Source organism: Laccaria bicolor, genomic scaffold (genome assembly GCF_000143565.1).
Source record: "Laccaria bicolor S238N-H82 LACBIscaffold_7 genomic scaffold, whole genome shotgun sequence".
NCBI classification, from domain to species: Eukaryota; Fungi; Basidiomycota; class Agaricomycetes; order Agaricales; family Hydnangiaceae; genus Laccaria; species Laccaria bicolor.
The window spans coordinates 737703-755075 of record NW_001889878.1 but is presented as its reverse complement, the minus strand read 5'-3'; the positions used below and the strand labels follow the sequence as shown (position 1 = coordinate 755075).

General features: G+C 46.7%; 6 protein-coding genes across 6 annotated transcripts; 2 read left to right on the top strand and 4 right to left on the bottom strand.

Annotated features, from left to right (window-relative positions):
* Nucleotides 1–4760: 4760 nt before the first annotated feature.
* On the bottom strand, nucleotides 4761–5120 carry LACBIDRAFT_317149 (uncharacterized protein; the record flags this gene model as incomplete). Its single annotated transcript, XM_001878765.1, has 1 exon — nucleotides 4761–5120. The coding sequence occupies one exon, from the start codon at nucleotides 5118–5120 to the stop codon at nucleotides 4761–4763; it is 360 nt and encodes a 119-aa protein (XP_001878800.1).
* A 767-nt stretch (nucleotides 5121–5887) lies between these two features.
* LACBIDRAFT_325314 (uncharacterized protein) lies at nucleotides 5888–8491 on the bottom strand (the record flags this gene model as incomplete). The annotated part of the gene is made up of 11 exons (XM_001878764.1): nucleotides 5888–6256; nucleotides 6316–6336; nucleotides 6410–6433; nucleotides 6896–6947; nucleotides 7081–7286; nucleotides 7325–7384; nucleotides 7519–7581; nucleotides 7800–7842; nucleotides 8075–8295; nucleotides 8395–8407; nucleotides 8436–8491. The coding sequence occupies 11 exons, from the start codon at nucleotides 8489–8491 to the stop codon at nucleotides 5888–5890; spliced, it is 1128 nt and encodes a 375-aa protein (XP_001878799.1).
* On the top strand, nucleotides 8463–9120 carry LACBIDRAFT_317148 (uncharacterized protein; the record flags this gene model as incomplete). The annotated part of the gene is made up of 1 exon (XM_001878983.1): nucleotides 8463–9120. The coding sequence occupies one exon, from the start codon at nucleotides 8463–8465 to the stop codon at nucleotides 8724–8726; it is 264 nt and encodes an 87-aa protein (XP_001879018.1). The 3' UTR covers nucleotides 8727–9120.
* A 1620-nt stretch (nucleotides 9121–10740) lies between these two features.
* Nucleotides 10741–11781, bottom strand: LACBIDRAFT_325313 (uncharacterized protein; the record flags this gene model as incomplete). The annotated part of the gene is made up of 6 exons (XM_001878763.1): nucleotides 10741–11113; nucleotides 11176–11256; nucleotides 11311–11345; nucleotides 11406–11465; nucleotides 11518–11649; nucleotides 11704–11781. The coding sequence occupies 6 exons, from the start codon at nucleotides 11779–11781 to the stop codon at nucleotides 10741–10743; spliced, it is 759 nt and encodes a 252-aa protein (XP_001878798.1).
* Nucleotides 11782–12252: 471 nt separating this feature from the next.
* On the top strand, nucleotides 12253–13715 carry LACBIDRAFT_184023 (uncharacterized protein; the record flags this gene model as incomplete). The annotated part of the gene is made up of 7 exons (XM_001878982.1): nucleotides 12253–12413; nucleotides 12471–12551; nucleotides 12622–12660; nucleotides 12717–12793; nucleotides 12847–13046; nucleotides 13108–13247; nucleotides 13314–13715. The coding sequence occupies 7 exons, from the start codon at nucleotides 12253–12255 to the stop codon at nucleotides 13636–13638; spliced, it is 1023 nt and encodes a 340-aa protein (XP_001879017.1). The 3' UTR covers nucleotides 13639–13715.
* Nucleotides 13716–13833: 118 nt separating this feature from the next.
* On the bottom strand, nucleotides 13834–16124 carry LACBIDRAFT_317144 (uncharacterized protein; the record flags this gene model as incomplete). The annotated part of the gene is made up of 13 exons (XM_001878762.1): nucleotides 13834–13870; nucleotides 13933–14169; nucleotides 14231–14289; nucleotides 14338–14396; nucleotides 14461–14656; nucleotides 14721–14904; nucleotides 14961–14992; nucleotides 15045–15227; nucleotides 15286–15323; nucleotides 15373–15551; nucleotides 15600–15662; nucleotides 15710–15887; nucleotides 15944–16124. 13 exons carry the CDS (start codon nucleotides 16122–16124, stop codon nucleotides 13834–13836), a joined length of 1626 nt encoding a protein of 541 aa, XP_001878797.1.
* Between the last annotated feature and the right edge of the window lie 1249 nt (nucleotides 16125–17373).

Here is a 17373-nt window from a genome sequence, read left to right as displayed (position 1 = left end):
ACATTCGACAAAGTCCTTATCATCAGCAAATCATGGAAACTCTGGTTTGCCCTTGCAACACGTGCCATGTTTGTCTTCATTTACATAGCCATGGGATGGTTTGCAAGGCAATATATACCATACAGCAGGTTGTAGTTACATTGGGCATGGGATACCTAGTATGTAGAACACTTACAATGGTTTTTGTTGTATGGTATGAGTATTGAAGGTTTTGTGAACTTGCTATGAAGACTTCTTAAGTCCACATCCAGTGGCAGCATCTCATGGCTTCCAGTCCATTATATGCATGAACTAATGTAGTCTAACAGAACTGACCTGAGATTAAGTGAGCACATTGAGACCCTGAGACCTTGAGATTGAACCCACTGGAACACAAAACAATTTATTTACATATTTATAGCAAGCCCTTAGCCACCATATGCATTCTTACAATTAGTTACCCACCACCCTTGCAATGTGATACTGAATGCCCATCAATACCAGCCCAATTGACCTTCCCAATTTTTTGGTCTTTACAAAGTAATATATAGCTTGTAATCTACACAATCATTGCCAAATTTCCCACATCAAGTTAAAGTTTGTACAATATTTAGTTCTTTATATACTGCCATGAAGTCCACAAGGCAGGTGTTGAATTGTAATGATTATACCAGATTGTGTTGATTATATACCCTTGCATAGCCTTATATTGCTCTCCCCAATTTGCTGATGATGTACAGAGATGAATAGAAGAACAAGGAATTTGTGTCAACGAATTCCTTGGTTGTGCCAAAGTCTTGTCCGGACTCAAAAAAGCTTGCAAGAAAGATGCGAACAAGACTTGAGCATCCAGTGAACTTATTTGGTGAATACTTGCCAAAACCAACTGACAGTACCAACCTGAGTGTAAGCTCGCAATGACAGGTTGGTGAGGCAAGGATGAGCTAAGCTGGCTGCCCAATTGAGTGTCACTCGGATTGCAGTTTTGCTAAGAGGAAATATAGGAATTGATTTTAATACAATGTAGGAGGTAGCAATGGTTGTGGGTGTTACACAGAAGGTTAAGGAGATACACATTTATCAAGTAAGGCAGGGGTTATGGGTGTTACATAAAAGGCTAAAGAGATACAAAGTTATCAAGTAAGGCAGAAGGGATTTTATGTGCTATATGGAATTCTTCAAAAATAGAGGCGAGACGCTGAAGGTGTGCTTGGTTGTAAGCTTTTGAGGTGGACATGGGGAGGATCTCATCCATGTGGTGCCAATAAAGTAGGAAGGCAAGGGAAGTCCATCCACCAGTGGCAGCGACGATTTCTGGAGGGACGCCTGCAAGTAGCAGTTCGACGGTGCTGCCAATGCGAAAACTGTGTCTGAGGACATGGGCAAGCATTGCAGATGTCCAGATTCCAGTGACAAAGCTCAAGAATTCATTCTTGAGGAGGTTCTTGGGTTCACCAGAGGAAGTTTGTATGCGAAGAGCGCAGAGGAGGTTGGAATTGAGGAATTGACATCCAGGTGGTTTTTGAAAGCAGCGACGGGGCATAAGGGGTCACCATTGCGACGTGCAGTGAGGATGACAGTGGCTCTGAGTTTCTTCATGGTTTTGGTCCAGGGAATTTCAAAACTGGAGGAGTGAGTGCCATCACACAGAACACGGAATAGGATCCTAAAAAGAAAGTAAGAAAGAATTGATTAAAAGACAAAGAAAGAGAAGCATATGTTGTAGAGCACAGTATGTGGTATTTGGGATCAAAGGCTGCAGCGATGGTGACAGTAGTTTCACCGAGGCAGCGGCACCCAAAGAAAGTCACTAGAGCAATGGCCCATACAGCCACGTGGAAAGGGTTGGAGAGGTCGAGAGAACATTGGAGACAGGAGAGGTGTTCAATAGAGACAGAGGCTTGAGGAGCCAATTTGTGTTTCTTACCTTCCTTGTTTGTGGAGGTGCAAGCAAGGTGGACCCAATCATCATCACCATACCAAGGTGCATGGTTGATGATATGCCAGCTGTGCAGGCCAGCCAGCCATGAGCGGATAGTATTGCCTGATTGGAGGCCTTTGAATTCGCCTATGAAGGCACACAAGAGAGCGTAGTCAGTGGGCATGCGCACTTCTTCAGCAATTCCCCATTTGTCGAAAAACTGAGTAAAGTGCAATGGGCCTGCACCATAAGTTGATTTTGTATTGGGTGCAAGGGCACCCCAAATGGCCATGAGTGCGGATTGGATAAGTGGAGCAGGGAGCTTTTGTGCAAGGGCTGCATGATGACAAGAGCCAAAAGGTGTGTGCCAGGAGAAGATGCAGTCAGTGGCAGCAACATGTGGGCAAAGTTCGTTGTGGACAATAGATCAGCCAGCATGGGGTTTGTGAGGGTGGATAATGCATGACAATGGGGAAGAAGTTTGAGGAGAAGGTGATGCTGTTAGTGGGCAAGAAGGGCCAGGGAAAGAAGAGTGGACAGTATGATGAAGAGGAGGTGAAGGAGGCATAGGACGTAGGAAAGGATGGAAGAAGTTTCAGGTATGGGTGGGGCGCAGTAAGATAGAGTCGGGAGATTTGATCTTACCCACACATCTCTCAGTGACACATGTCGGGGAAGAAAAGCAGTGGTCAAGGCTAAACATGAAGAAAAGAATCAATAAGCTCTTCAGGGAGCTTGAATTTATGGGACAGGTGCTGGCCAGCTTCACCCTGTTCTCCACGTGAGATGGGGTCAGCCAGGTTGGGGATTCAACATAAACAATTTTAGAGGAAATAGATAGGTGAGAAAGGAGTAAGTATGTGTGGCAGATGGAGAGATTGATGTGAGAGTTGGGGCTATGGCCTTTGTCAAGGGCACTGATGGTGCCCTGGTTGTCTGAGTGGATAAGCAAGTGGCAGTCATGTAGGTGCATCTCTTTGAGGAAATAGGCAAGGAGTTCAATGGCGATGGTTTTGAGCCAACAGATGTCCCTCCCCGTGATCTTCCAAGTAGGTGACAGCTGGAATGATGCCCAGAGGTCCCCAATGACAATACCAATGCCCCAGGATGTGGAGGCATCAACATACAAGTGAAGATCTTGAAGTGGACCTTGAGGACGCAAAGCATGCATGACAGTGCCATCTTCAAGCTTTCAAAGCCACCATGTAAGGCCCGTCAGCACAGAGTGGGGAGGGTACCATGTAACAAGTTTGTTGTTGTGGAATGACAAGGCAAAGTTGGACAGAGAAGGGAGGTGCGAGTGGCTGTCTAGGTAGACAAAAGCGATGTGGCATAGGGAGCCATGAATTTTCTCAACATCGAGGAGATGACAACGGCAGCCTTTGAGATAATTTAGAAAACATGCATAGCAGGTGATGAGAAAGGAAGACCTTTGAAATCATTAAGAAAACGATGGACATGCTCATGAAACTTCAATCGCTTACCCTCGGGAAGACTAACAAGTTTTCCCAGGATGTCCCAGAGAAATCCAATAAAGGTAGTGATGAAAAGGAAGTGGTTGTCACCCTTTTCGTTGTGCAAGGAACACCCAAGGGGGCGATACGGTGTAGCATTTCAGTGTGGTCGTAGTCATAAGAAAAAGGGCTGTCATGGAAGGTGCCCAAAGGTGAAGGGGTACGAAAGACTTTGAGATCATCTTCATACTTGGGGACAGGAAAAACACCTTCTGCCCTCCAAATGTTGACAACGGCATTGGCAATCATGCCAGCGTTACTGCTAGCACAAGCAGCACCAAAAGGGTGTGCATGATCAATAAAGAATTGACCAGCAAGACCTTAAACAACAAGCCAGGGCTTGTGGGAAGATAATACAGGACTGGTACAGTGGAATTTTTCAATATCCAAGGTACAAGCCTGGGTCCCTGGTGGAGCCAGAGCAATCTGGGTGTGTGCATGAGCTTCAATGATATGGGGAACACATAGCATAGATAAAAGAGGAAGGAGCGAGCATGAGAGGTGCTGAACATCATGAGACACTCAAAGGAAACACAAGTTGTGTTCCACATGCAAAGTTGCACAAGAGATGCATCATGAGATGCTAAGGAAGAAGGGAGCACGAAATGTGTCCCATACACAAAAGAAGTTGGACTAGTGTCTGAGATAATGCACAAGAGGTGCAAATATCTCAAACTGTGCATGGCAGGAGAGAAGAAGATGCCCCCACGCATGAAACACAAAAGGGGCATATAAGGAGAATAGAGAAAATGGGGGGAAGAAGGTGATGGAAGGAAACTCACAATTTTGGCAACTTTGGATGCCAAATCAAAATGCGTCGGGAAGTCCTCTTTCTGGATGTGTGAATTCACAGAAGCATGAAATTTAGAAGCTTTAGAGAGATGCCTGCAGATCCTGACTTTGTCAGGCATACCACACTGCTGGGGCTGAAGTGAGACGATGAGGGGGGACGATTGAAAAGGTCCGCACAGAATGGTTTCAGTCTCTTCACAAGAGAAAGGCCCGGACATCCTGCCGGACTGAAGTTCTTTTTTGAGATAGTCTTGGACGTCGGAAATGTAAGCATGGGTTGAAGAGTTGTTAGGGAGGACGATGCCTTTTGTTAATGCAGCCATGCGGCCAAGGGGAAAGCTGTGTCACAGGTTAGAGGGGAGAAGTGGATAATGGGATGACAGGCCATGCTTGAGCAGGAGAGATTCAAAGGCGTCAGGATTGTAAGGGTGCAGAATACAGTTGAAGATAGAGGTGTGATGGGCAGTAGACAATGGTAGAGGAAGACGAGGGAAGATGGAACATGAGAAATCGGTGTAGACGAGGTGCAGGGGGTGGAAATAGAGAGAAAATCCTCAAGAAGATTCAGTGCAGCACGTCCAAGAGAGGGCATGGTGGCCCTTGCTGCTGCAAAAGGAGCAGACATGGAGGCATTCATCTTTGTGGAGGGAGGCGCATTGGGGAGCGGCGTCGGTGCCTCGGACGTTCCAGTTAATGCATATAGTCTGGTTGTCAGGGGTGGCAAGACCCGCACTTGTGCTACATTTTGCCCAAGTTGCTTTCCCTTGGCAAATTTGATGAGGGCGGTGGCTTTTTGGTGGAAAAAAATGTTGTGCCCTCATAGCATGCAGATGAGGCAGACAGCATTTGAGGGAGGCTTGCCGCTGCCTGAGGAAAAGGGCTGAAAGTAAGTGGGTGGCTGGAAAGCACCCCATGGTAAGTTCCTTTGTGAGGAAGAACCAGCACCACGGTATGGTGGCCCTGACTGCTGAACCACTGTCTGGGAAGATGCCATCATTTCTTGCATTTCTTTGCAGAGTTTGTGGCTGTTTGTGGCTTTCTTTAATAAGGCTGAGAGCCTTGTCATAATCAGACACACTAAATTTGAGGTGCCGGCTCCTGTGATCCTGTCAGAATTCTAACTCCATTTTTTTCCATGCATCATAAAGCTTGTCCCTTTTGTTCAACATATTAAAAAAATTAAAGTGCTTTTCAAACTAAGCAGTGTGTTCTCCATCTGCTCCAGACTTGTCCCTGGAAATTTGGAAACTCCACATGTTGGCCACTGCTTCCGACCATTGGCTGCATGTGAGGGACAGCTCTTTCCTGAAACAATTTGAGAGTTTATCTATATTAAGTATATAAATACCCTTTGTTTCTCCAGGTGCAGGGTTTGATTTGACGGTAGGGAGGGTTGAAGCTTCATCAATCAGAGATCAGAGATTCTGGGTGAGAAAGAAGGGAAGTGGCACTGCAACACAGATTTCGGTGTCATATAAAGATTGCGAGAATTCAATGGGAATTGGCTCCCCAACAACTCTTTCTATGTGATTAGTTCCATCCATGCAACACCTTTTGGAGAGTCTGAGATCTTCTGCAGGGACATCATTGTCTTTCCTTTGAGTTCATCATCAGCAAGGCGCTTCACCAAACTGTTGTAAACATGCTCATGAACAGAGGCAAAGAAGGACGGGATCCTTGATCAGGCCAGATCTTTGGGATCAATGGTGATCAATGAAGTGACTTCTGATCCCAGTTCAGGGTGACCTGCTGGGTCTAGAGTGTGATTCAAGGTCTTGGCGGATCTGGCATTGTTGTCAGCCTCAATATTCTTGTTTTTCTGTAAAATGTTGGGTAGGGAGAGGCTTTTCAAGAGCTGAATGATTGTAGGCAAAGTGTGGGTGTGTGGCACACGAGGCTGAGGGGTGAGAGCGCTGTCGGTGATTGTGTCGGCCATTGTGCAAGATGCAAAAATTTGCAGGGAGCTTGGGAAGTCTTTCAAAATTTTAGAGAGGTGACCGAAAGGTAGTTTCTTCACATCAGAACCAGATCTGTATGATGGGGAGAAGCACTCCCCGAAACATAGACATATATTGTGTTTGTACATGTAAATGTCTGGTTCTGACGCACCATCAGCAAATCCGCATAAACCTTACATTACCATGTAAAGTGCTACAATGCAACCAATTAGCAGTAATGTATCACAATTTTAAGCCGACCTTACATTGTCATCCACTGGTGTCAACAACTGTGGAATGCGGAGCAAAAGTATGTAAGGTTGGGCTAACATTGGAAGGATATGGCCAACCTTCCGCCATCTTCTTTGCCTTGGAAGGTCATGCAATCATTGGTCCCCTTGGGAAGCTCTCTTAGATATTGTTGGCAACCCATAATTCTCAAAACAACACAAATGAAGTGAATAATCAAATTGTATTGGATGTAATGGACAGAAAGTACAGAAAGTGCGCAACACTATGAACAACCATGAAAATGGAAGGTGAATCGGTAGAAGTTTCAGAGTAAGCTCAACTTGGTATTCGACTTTCCATCATACACGTCGAATTTTGCATGCCATCCTCATTTGATCACGATGACGTCCCTGGAATCCCTGGAAATCCAAATCCATCAAATTAAGCCTTCGGCCTCAGGTGAGCGACGAGGTAATATATCCATTGAGTATAACAGTGAGGGGAATGGGAAATTGACTTACTGGGAGCACCTGTGGCCGACAAACACGTCTGAGTCCCTTCGCATATATGTGCCTGAAAACACCATAGCATGAATGCGCAAGTAAAAGAAGGTGTGAGTGCTCACCATGAAAGCCTACCTCAGGACCTATTCCATTCCCGCCAACGGCTTGCCAAGAAAGTGTGCTCTAAACCTCTACTGTCACACCAGAATGCAGTGTTGCCAAGTGGTGAGCAAGTCGGCTCCAGGTCGCTCTGGGACGCGCAGTGGACTCTGGGGATGGTTGCACAAGCATAAATAAGTAAGCGCATCATAATAGTGAGGAGGTGGATGGGGGCAGGAAGGAAGGTACTCAGAATAGTTTTGAGTTCGACTTTGTCCTTATAAGTATGTTTTCGGGGAGGCGCGAAGGACTATGAGGTCACAGAATTAAAGCTCCACTCGAACTCACGAGAATTTGACAATATTTCTCTTTCCACAAACCACGGACTACAACAACATTAAAAAAAGGCTGCCAGCTTTTGTCATGGGCTTGTAATTATGTTTATCATCGAACTCTAAGCTTCATATTGTATGTTGGTATGACTATACATTATGCAAAATAATTTAGCCTACCTTCCAATGTCGCAACAAAATGCCACTTACCTTAAATCCCTTCAACAACTTTGTACCAACATTGGATAATGTCAAATAGTCCCAGTGTACATTCTATACTTTACTTTAAGATTATGCTACATTGAAAGGTGACGCAAAACTAGTGCTTGGAAGTTAGGTTAATTAACTGGAAAATAACCGAGACCAGACCGGACCTAACCGCAAAAAAACCGGACCGCGGTTAGTGGTTAGTCAATTCTGGAAATGAAATAACCGGTTATTTTGCGGTTAACTAACCGTTAAAAAACCGGTTATGACCGGTTACAACCGACCCTATTATACCCCTTCAAAACGCATCTAAAAGCATGAGAAACACTAAAAATCTGACAGAGTTATGGTCAAATCTCTAAATTATTGGCTAAAATAGTAGGCTTTCAAGAATATTATTATAAAATTGTCAATTCTTCACCGAACTTAGCGTTCTTGGGCTTGTTTTAAAGCTACGACGCATGGCAATAATGTTTACTGCAAGGAATATGCGAAATATACGCCGTTTTAATCGATTTTCTATTTTTTCGGTCCTAACCGGTTAGTAACTGCAACTAACCGGTATTCATCGGTTATCTTCAGTCCAGTTAGGTTATTTTGGGTCTGGGAACGAGGACATCTGGGATCTGGAAATTTCGGCAATTCGCCAAATCGCCAAATCGCCAAATGATCGGACTTCCCTTCTTGCCAAATCAACACAACACCAGCATCAACCTCTCTATGAACTCTGACGTTCTCCCTATGGCTCTTCAAGTCATCAGCAGTGCTCGGCGACACGATCTCTCATGGAGGTGTAGATGACGGAAATGGATAACAGAAAGTATCAAAGCAGCGACAACTGTGAGTATTTTAACGATACCTGACAATGATGCGGCTCACCTGGCACGAAATCCTACAGAAATGTTGTCTGCGCAGCGAACCTGGGGGCGCTGTTATATGCTGCTACGATGGGTGAGTCAGGCTGCATGAGCACCATCGTGTCCTGCAAGGAGCACGACCACAGTAAACACGACATTTACGACATTTGTGAGACAAATGAAGGTAGCGAGGTGAGCATGAAAGCTCTAGCAACCCGACTTCCTTCATCATTCTTGGTTATAGACCGTGTTACAAATGTACTGTCAAGCGTACAAACAGGCTCCTGTTGGTTAAGCTCACGCACTCCTGCGCAAAGATCGATGTCCAGACTCTATCCTCAACATTCTCACTGACTATATCCCACAAATTACACCAGAGCAAAACTCGAAGGATCCTGCCTGTGTGTTTTGCCTGGCGGAATTCTCCTGCCTTTTATCCCGTTTACAAGGAGTGCGATGAGAGAAGATGCTCACTGCCTCCCCCTCTCATTCTGCCGTCTCTCTCTTTCTATGGTACTGCTTTTGCAATTTCCTCCATCTAATTCCAGCACTGCATCGTTCAGCTGCAGCTGCTTCCCGCCATCGCCTTCGTCGTGTGCGACCGCCGCCAACCACTGCTAGAGAACCTTGAATCTGGGGGACACTGAAATTGGTAGAAGGAGGAGGATAGACGGATGCATATACAGGCTCGCCATATCCGCTGCCCACTCTCACCTTCATAGACATTATAAATTTTGTGTGCTTCCAATCACTTTGAACTTTGTTACATGGCAGGTATGTTAATATTCATCTTCTCATTGAATGTGCATTTCGATGTACATTCGCCTTCTTAGAAATTTAAAATGGGAAATTCCAATGTGTTGTGCGAAACGGCGAACTGCCGAATTGCCGAAATTTCCAGATCCGAGATTTTTTGCTGGGAACGAACCCTAACCGGTCTCGGTCTCGGTTAGAGCCCCTGGGCACCCAATAACCTAACCTAACCGGACTTTCAAACACTACGCAAAACCTCGTAAGGTTTTGTGAAACTTACAAAGACTACAAAGTGATCCAATGTTGTCGTTGTTTTGCTGATGACAGTGTTATCTTATCCTACAGCTATCGAGGTATCGATAGACCAAATTTCAAAACACTCTGCTTAGTGGTTTTGTTTACTTGTGGAGCCTCAGGGCATGCGCAAACAACCTTACCAAGAAGGTATGACTATATACGCAACAAGCAGGAAGGGCGCCAATTGGCTGTGGGAAGTTGTTTGGCCAGCTCCAAAACTAAACAAAATCACTAAGAGGAGCGTTGTGGAAACTGGTCTATCGATACCTCGATAGCTGTAATATGAGCATGCTCTCGTTCCTCGAGCTTACTCATCACGGACTGTGGAGATGAAGGTTCGAATCCTTCTCTGCACATTCCAGGAAAATTCACCCAAACGTACGTAGTTGAATTACATAAGATGGATCACGAACTCATAATGATTGGGCAGATAGTGTAATGGTCAACACTTCCACATTCGACTAAGTCAAATCGTGGAGATGAAGGTTCGAATCCTTCTCTGTGCATTTGGACATGTCATCAACAGTTGACAGTTTACTTTTTTTAGCTTGTGCAAGTGGGAGAGGGTATAAATATTCCCGAAAATTGGGTAGATGGTGTAACAGCCAGCCTTTTTAATACTACCAACGTTGTCACCTCTCGCGCGCTACCGACACCAAAATAGTACAAACGCATCTCCTAATTGGTGCACCCATTATACGCTTGAAAAAACCTGCCTCTTGTGTTGCCTTCAGATATCTGCCAGGGGAGATGTTTAACTTGATGTTTCTATCTATACGTTGTTGTGTGAAGTAGCATTTTAAGCTACAGACACGATACAGAAAAAAATGAAATATAGACTTGCCAAGACAGACAGCGTAGAAAGATCCTTTAACAATTGACCTTCTCAAGTCACTGACCCCTAAAAGTCAAAGCAAGCTCACAGCGACCTAGAGACAGTGTGCGCCAAAGATAAAGATGGCGACACAAGTAGCGAGTATGCATATACTTAAAGTACAAAACCTATCGAGGTGGCTGAGAAGTGGGTAACGCGAGGCACACAGTAGTGTTGGGGATAAAAGAATGTAAAACGCTTGACGCGTCCAAAGTCCATCGCCCGAAGAAGGAAGTAGCAAAAATATAACCCAAAGGCCGGCGATGAGGCTGAAGGGAAGGGGCAGGGAGGAGTAACGCTAGGTCTACAAAATAAAAAATGGAGCGAGGAGGTATCGCAATAATGATAAAAGGTAAAAAGAACAGCGTCGGCGAAAAAGTCCGACAACAACGATGGGCTGGCCAATAAGGATGGAAGAACGACGGACGGGTAAATTTCATGAGTTCACCAGACCGTGCATAGAACCATAGCGGAAATGGCAGCCAAGAAAAATGGGCGAGTCAATGCTGAAAGTCCGGAAGCCCCGCTCGTGCTAGCGGTACTTGTGGAAGACGACGATGCAGCAGAGCTTGACGCGGTTGATGAATGTGTAGAGGAAGCAGGGGAGACCGACGTTATCATTTTCGAAGCTGACGCCGACGCAGACGGGATCGGCGTCGAGTTCAGCGCCGCTTGGGAGGTGGAGAGGTGGCCGATGGTGACGGTTGATGTTGACTGCGCGGACTGTGTCGCAGCGTGTAAGAGGGAGCTGGGGATTTGGATGGATGCAGTTGCGGATGGGAGGGGAGTGTCAAAGGATCCGGACATGCGGTCTAGGCTGGCGTTTTTAATGTTAATCAATAAGAGGCAATGCAAACTCATATTCGGGCGCATACATACCGGAAGTAAGGAGACCAGCCCGAGTAGGGGATTGTACTGTCGTTTGTTTTTTTCAAAGACGTTGATGTGATGGCGATGTAGCTATTTTTGAATTAGAACAAGGTGAAACGGAAAAATTAGCAATTATCAACATACTAAGCGTCGGAATTGGGTCCTGCAGCAGGGTTGGGCTGGGATGGCCATTGTTGTCAAGGACGCATATAAAGGGCGAGACGTCGGAGAAAGCTCACCGTAAATGTGATGGAGTGAGCAGTGGTCACATCCACGGCCTGAATCCATTGGACGATTTTCTGATGTTGTCTCGTTAGTGTCTCATTCGATATGAGGGCGTTAGGGACGAACCTGTTTGCCAGTGTAAAGACCAACGGTGGCAACACCAATAGCTGAGAGCAAGGGTGCTGTGCCGTCATCTAGCCATTCAATCGTGCATGGTTGTCCTCCATGGCATACGGATCCCTTGGAGGGCGATACCACCTAGCAATACGCGTTCATATTGATCTCGACGCGCATACAAGGCAACGAACGCACGTATAAACCGGCCCGAGCAAACAGTGGCGCTTCCAAAAGTACAAAAGCCAGTACAAATACGAAAACTGAGGAGAACATGATAGAATATCAATTGCGAAGGAGCGTGAGGTTGGAAAGAACGTGAGGTCGCGGTTTAGGATTTTTTTTGGCGATTATTTAAAGAGACGGCGAAATCTGCGAGTGGTGAGAATAAAAGGAGGGAAATCAGATGTAGAATCGTCAAATTCGTTGCAAAGTCGTTGTCGTCGTCAAGCAGCTGCTCACTTTTCGGACCAACTTCGACATCAATGTAAACCACGTGCTCACATTAATATTACGTAACGCCGTAAGAGCGGTGTGATTTCATTGGAGCTCCTGCTCTCCGCTACCAGAGGTACGCTGTTTGGCATTTATTTAATAAATGCACCTCTGCAATCCCTAGGCTCTCAAAATTGTTCAATGCGCTCCCTTTCCTCAAATTTTACTCTTCTTACACGCACACCCAGACTCTTCTCCTCAACCGTCCCCTTGCGACGCCAACGACGACCAGATCCGACATATCACCCAGCAATGTCCACCTTGTCACCATCACCACCACCACCTCAAAACTCCGCCTCCGGCTCGGGGCCATCTCCTACCCCTCCAAAGGTGGTATTTCCCATTTCACCCGTACCACCAAATCCTCTCGGGGGAGACCGGTATATCAAAACAGCCGCTGCTCTTATCATAGGGTACGTTCTCTGAAACATTCAAATCTGATTCTCTGCTGATAGCATTTGCTTCCACAGAGACGAAATTCTCAATGGAAAAACCCATGACCGCAACTCGCATACATTCGCACAGTACTGCTTTGTACACGGGGTAGAGCTGTACGTTCGTTACTCCCAAAGTCTCGCAGTTGTGAATCGTCTTTGACGAGTCCAGTGGGTAAATCTCCAGGAAGCGGATAGAAGTCATTGCAGATAACGAAGATGAGATGTGCGTCATGTCATATGGTGTCGTGTGCCGAGAATTGACCGTCATACGTTTTCCAGCATCGAAGCTAGCAGGAGGTTGGTAAAGGCGTACGATCTGGTAATCACGAGTGGCGGGATTGGGCCTACGCATGACGGTTCGCCTGTCTTCACTTTACCAAGGAACATAGGGGAGTAACTCGTCGCAAAGACATAACTTATCAGTCCCTCGCCAAGTCCTTCAACCAAAACCTCGTCCACCATGAAGAAACAATCCGACGCATGTCAGAGATGAACAAATACCGCAAGTGGGTAGGCACCCAAGACGCACAACAACGCGCCGCCACCCGTCGGATGGCACTCTTCCCTGAAAAAGCAGAAGTAATCTTCGTGGGGGAGGACATTTGGGTGGTACGCACACGCCAAATCAACGCACTCAACAAATAATAATAATAAGACAAAAAACGTCCAGCCTGTAGTCCGACTCGAAGGAAAATTATGCATCTTCCCCGGCATCCCCGCCCTCTTTCAAAAGATGCTGCACGGCCTAACACCCTTTTTGCCCCTTCCACCAAAGAGCGAGCGGCCTCTCCGGATACAGATTTTTACCGAGTACGCTTCACCTTCTATCCACTTTTTTTTTTCTCAATTCAATCTAATAATAAACCCCAATCGCAGACGCGCAGAATCAATGATAGCACCCTACCTAACATCCCTCCAAGAACGTCTCAAACCCCACGGCATCCAAGTCGGCTCGTATCCCGTCCTGTACAAGGGCGTATTTGTGAGCCTTATCGGGCGCGACCTCGAGTCGAAGGAGGATGGTGGGGTGTGGCTTGCAGAGGTCGCGAAGGAGGTGGAGCAGGCTGTGGATGGAAGGGTGGTTAGTGAGGAGGAAGTGGCGGCGCAGAAGGGTGAGGTGGTGGGGAATAAGAATAAGATTGCGGGGCAGATGGAGGATCTGCCCAATGAGTTTGCGGAGAATGATAAGGCCAAGTTTTGATAAGATTTCCAGGTTGGTCCGCCTTCGTCTTCAATGATGTACCATCAATCGCAAGCTGCATTTTCTTGAACTGATTCTTTCATTGTGTACCCTCCATCAAAGGAAAAAAGAGTTCATACACACATACACAAGTACCTATATTTATTGATAAATACGAGTCCATCAGAAGCCCAAAGGGGTATATATATGAACCATTCAAATAGCCGTCCCCGCACCAACGCTCTCCCAAAACCTACGTGATTTCATCAGCACTCTAGCACCTTCCACAAGTAAAAAAGGAAGAGAAACACATACGCGCAACGTTGAAGCAGCCCTGCATTCGTCTGGAAAGCATGAACATCCGCCACACCCGCCGCCGTCACATTGAACAGCATCTCATTGTGCTGCTGCGAGCTCCACGTATTCCAGCGAGGCGTGATGTTTGGGCCGCTGGACTTATCGTTCGGGTCGAGGTTCTGAACAAAGTTTGCGAATCCGCCTGAGAATGCTGTTTGTAAAGAAGCGTTGACGGATGTTCCGGCGGGTATGAACCTGATTGAACGACAATCAGGAATGGTGGATGAGAGATTTTTGGGGAAGATCGTTGACGTACGAAGTGAAGTAGTAGTTGACGTCAGCCCCGTGAAGTGCAGGAGGGACGGCGGATTCGCCCTATGTTCCGTCAGGGCTAGGTCTTCTTCAAAATGAAAGTATTGGCACCTTGAACACGCGTCCGCTGAAAGCTTTGAGGAGGTAATATGTAGGACAAACAAGAATGGCTACGACGAGAGCAAATTCTCGGCTTAAGTCCTCCGATGAGCTGGAGATGGGAAACAAACTCACGCTCTCCCGCAATTAGATTTGCCTGTTCTATGTTGCTTCCAAGACCTTGATAGAGCTTAGCGGCCGTTGTAATGTCTTGTGCTCCGAGATTTGGGAAGAGGTTTGCGATGTAATCGGGGACCTGTACGGTAGCAGCCGTAGTCTGATCCACGAAAGCGTCGCCTTCATGGCTGTTCACTATCGAGAGCAACATTTTCTGTTCACGATCATCCTCGTCAAGAACCATCGCCTACAAACGAGAGCCCAATGGAAGGACCCACTCCGTTGATTTTTCCTTTTTTCAAGAGGACGCTAGGCCGATCAGCTATGAACGTTCCGTCGACGACAGGCTGTGGGGCCCATGTGCCGTAGAAAACGCTCGCCGCGATGTTCATATTTGCAGCTTGGAGAACTGCTGCGTCAACGTTGCGGAGACAGTTAAGGGTGTCAGCTACGGTATTGCACCTATATCAAGTTTCCGTCAGTACCCTCGAGCAAGTTTACAAGAGGATGTCAAGCACTTTGTTTGGGTGACAACACTGTTATAATACGACTGAAATAGGTATATATCAAATTACTCGAGAAGGAATTGATTCGAAACTTACCTGTGGAATTCTATCGTTATAATTATATTGCGAAGGTAAGAAAGTAGAGCTCGTCATTGCGCCTCTGAAGAGTGGAGGGTAGGTATTTCCATTGTTCGCAACGATGTGTTGGATGACGGAACCAGCTCCTGCGGATTCTCCCCAAATGGTAACTTTGGTTGGGTCGCCTCCAAACTTGCTGATCTGCGAGGGCCAGAATTCAACACTTCCAAAAGTAGGATCAAAAGTGATGAGAACCCACATGTTGTTGCACCCACTTGAGGGCAAATTGTTGATCCACTGAGAACATTCATTAACGTGACTCTGAAAGAAAGGGAAAACGGCGTACAAAGACCGGCATTCAACGCTCCATTTGCCTTGATTTGTGAACTCGATAAAAACCCAAGCACACCTAGTCGGTATTGTATGACAACAACGACAACATTTCCTCCAGCTTCCTTGATGAGATCACTTCCGTCGAACACGCCGGGAATCACGCCAGAGGCACTTCCTAAAGTGTAACCACCACTATATCAAGGAATTAACTCGGCAAAAGCTCAAAAGAGGAATAGATACCCATGAATCCAAAAGAGGACAGGCAGCTTTCGGTTTGGTTGAAGAGTTCCGGGAACCCAAACACTTGGTAGGAAAGTTCAAAAAAGGGTACTCAGAGAGGCGGAACATACTTTAGAAAGAGACAATCCTCAGAGATGGGCGTGTCTCTGCGCGAAACTGCGGAAGTCCTGAATGGAGAAGAAGGGGCCACCCCTAAGGTACTCTGGTAGCACTGATTTGGTTGCGAGTTGGCCAGCTGTACCCCGCTGGTTGTGGCAGGTGCTTGCGGTTCTCTCCAACGTAGTGTCCCTAGTAGAAACTTCAGCGTGAAATTCAGCCATACCTAAGGTCATTAAACAGCTTACCTGTAGGAGGCGCGGGATATCGCATTCCAAGAAACTCGGTGTTCTTCGAAGTGGGATTTACCGAGCCTTGATATTTCGCATATCCTAAATCTACGACGTTGACAACGCTTGGACTTGCGGATGTTCCTACAGCGCAGGCCAAGACAAGAAAAGCAGAGAATGTCAGGGATGGCGATACCATCTTGAGGAAGAGGTAGGGTGAAGAACCACTGATGGTTCATCTTCGTTTATGTATCCAGAATGAGGCCGACCTGCGGGTGTCAAAAGTCAGGAAAGCCTGATAAACTGACTTGTAAGTCTCGTACCTGTTGATGGACATAGATAGGCGAAGTACCCTCATCGTTTCAGGAACCACGGCGTAAATATGGGCCCCCAGCTTTCCCCATGCACGGATCAGAATCATTTCGAACGCTGAGAGTGGCCACCCGGACAACATTGGGCCCAACTTTTTTGGGAGAAAGCGGCAGATGCGAATTCCTTCTAGATAGTTCAAAATTGGAGCAAGCAAGTAGTGGCAAGTGCACAAAGACTCAGAGCCACAAGGTCGAGATATCCGTTTGACGAGCCGATGATCGAATCCCGTGTGACGGACGTCACGATCTTCACGCAACAATCGGTCACGCGACGCGATCACGAGCGCGGCTACTATCCAATACGCTTTTCGGAATCTCAGCCAAACACGCTTAGCTCTTCGATGCTCTCAGCTAAGGGAAGATAGTTGGTGAGTGGACCTGTTTTATCTTCCATCAGCACACTGCTGCCGACGGTGGCCAGTGCTGCGCTCGGTGTCACTATTTTGGCGTTATCTGTGCTAAAGGTTAGTAGGTATCGACGACACCATGGACATTGCTCATGCCTTTCAGTCGCTGCAGCTGGCAAAGATGTAAGACACTGGAGGATGCGCGGGTCCATGCTTGGCCACTTCATTCAGAGAAAGCCGCTGTGTGGAAATCCATCCAGGCATGTCGCACGAATCAACGATGTTAATCTTGATGGTACAAGCTGATTCCTATCAATCAAGCATCAAGGTCCAAATTCCAGAGGACACGCAAGGGCCTGCAAGAGCTACAAATTATCGCAAATTGATAATAATTAGGGATTGGACCTGGTGAAGTTTTGAGGGGATTCTAGGAACAGCGACATGCAATTCTCATCGGCCCTGTGATGGCGGCAGCGAGCTGCCAAACGAGACCTCGACACATGGCATCGCTCCTGCTCTCTCCTATACCAAACATTCCTTGAACCTTATCCGCTAAGCCAAGGATAATCTCGAACGTTCGTGTGCGCAATGACATCTACGGGCGAGGCATCCAGTTCTAGACCTGAACGTTCAGTTCTTGGAGAGCCAATGCAGGGGCCGGGCTTAACCAGGCTTAACAATCAATGTCTCTTTGTGAATGGCGCTGGGATGGCATTCGTTTGATCTGTTG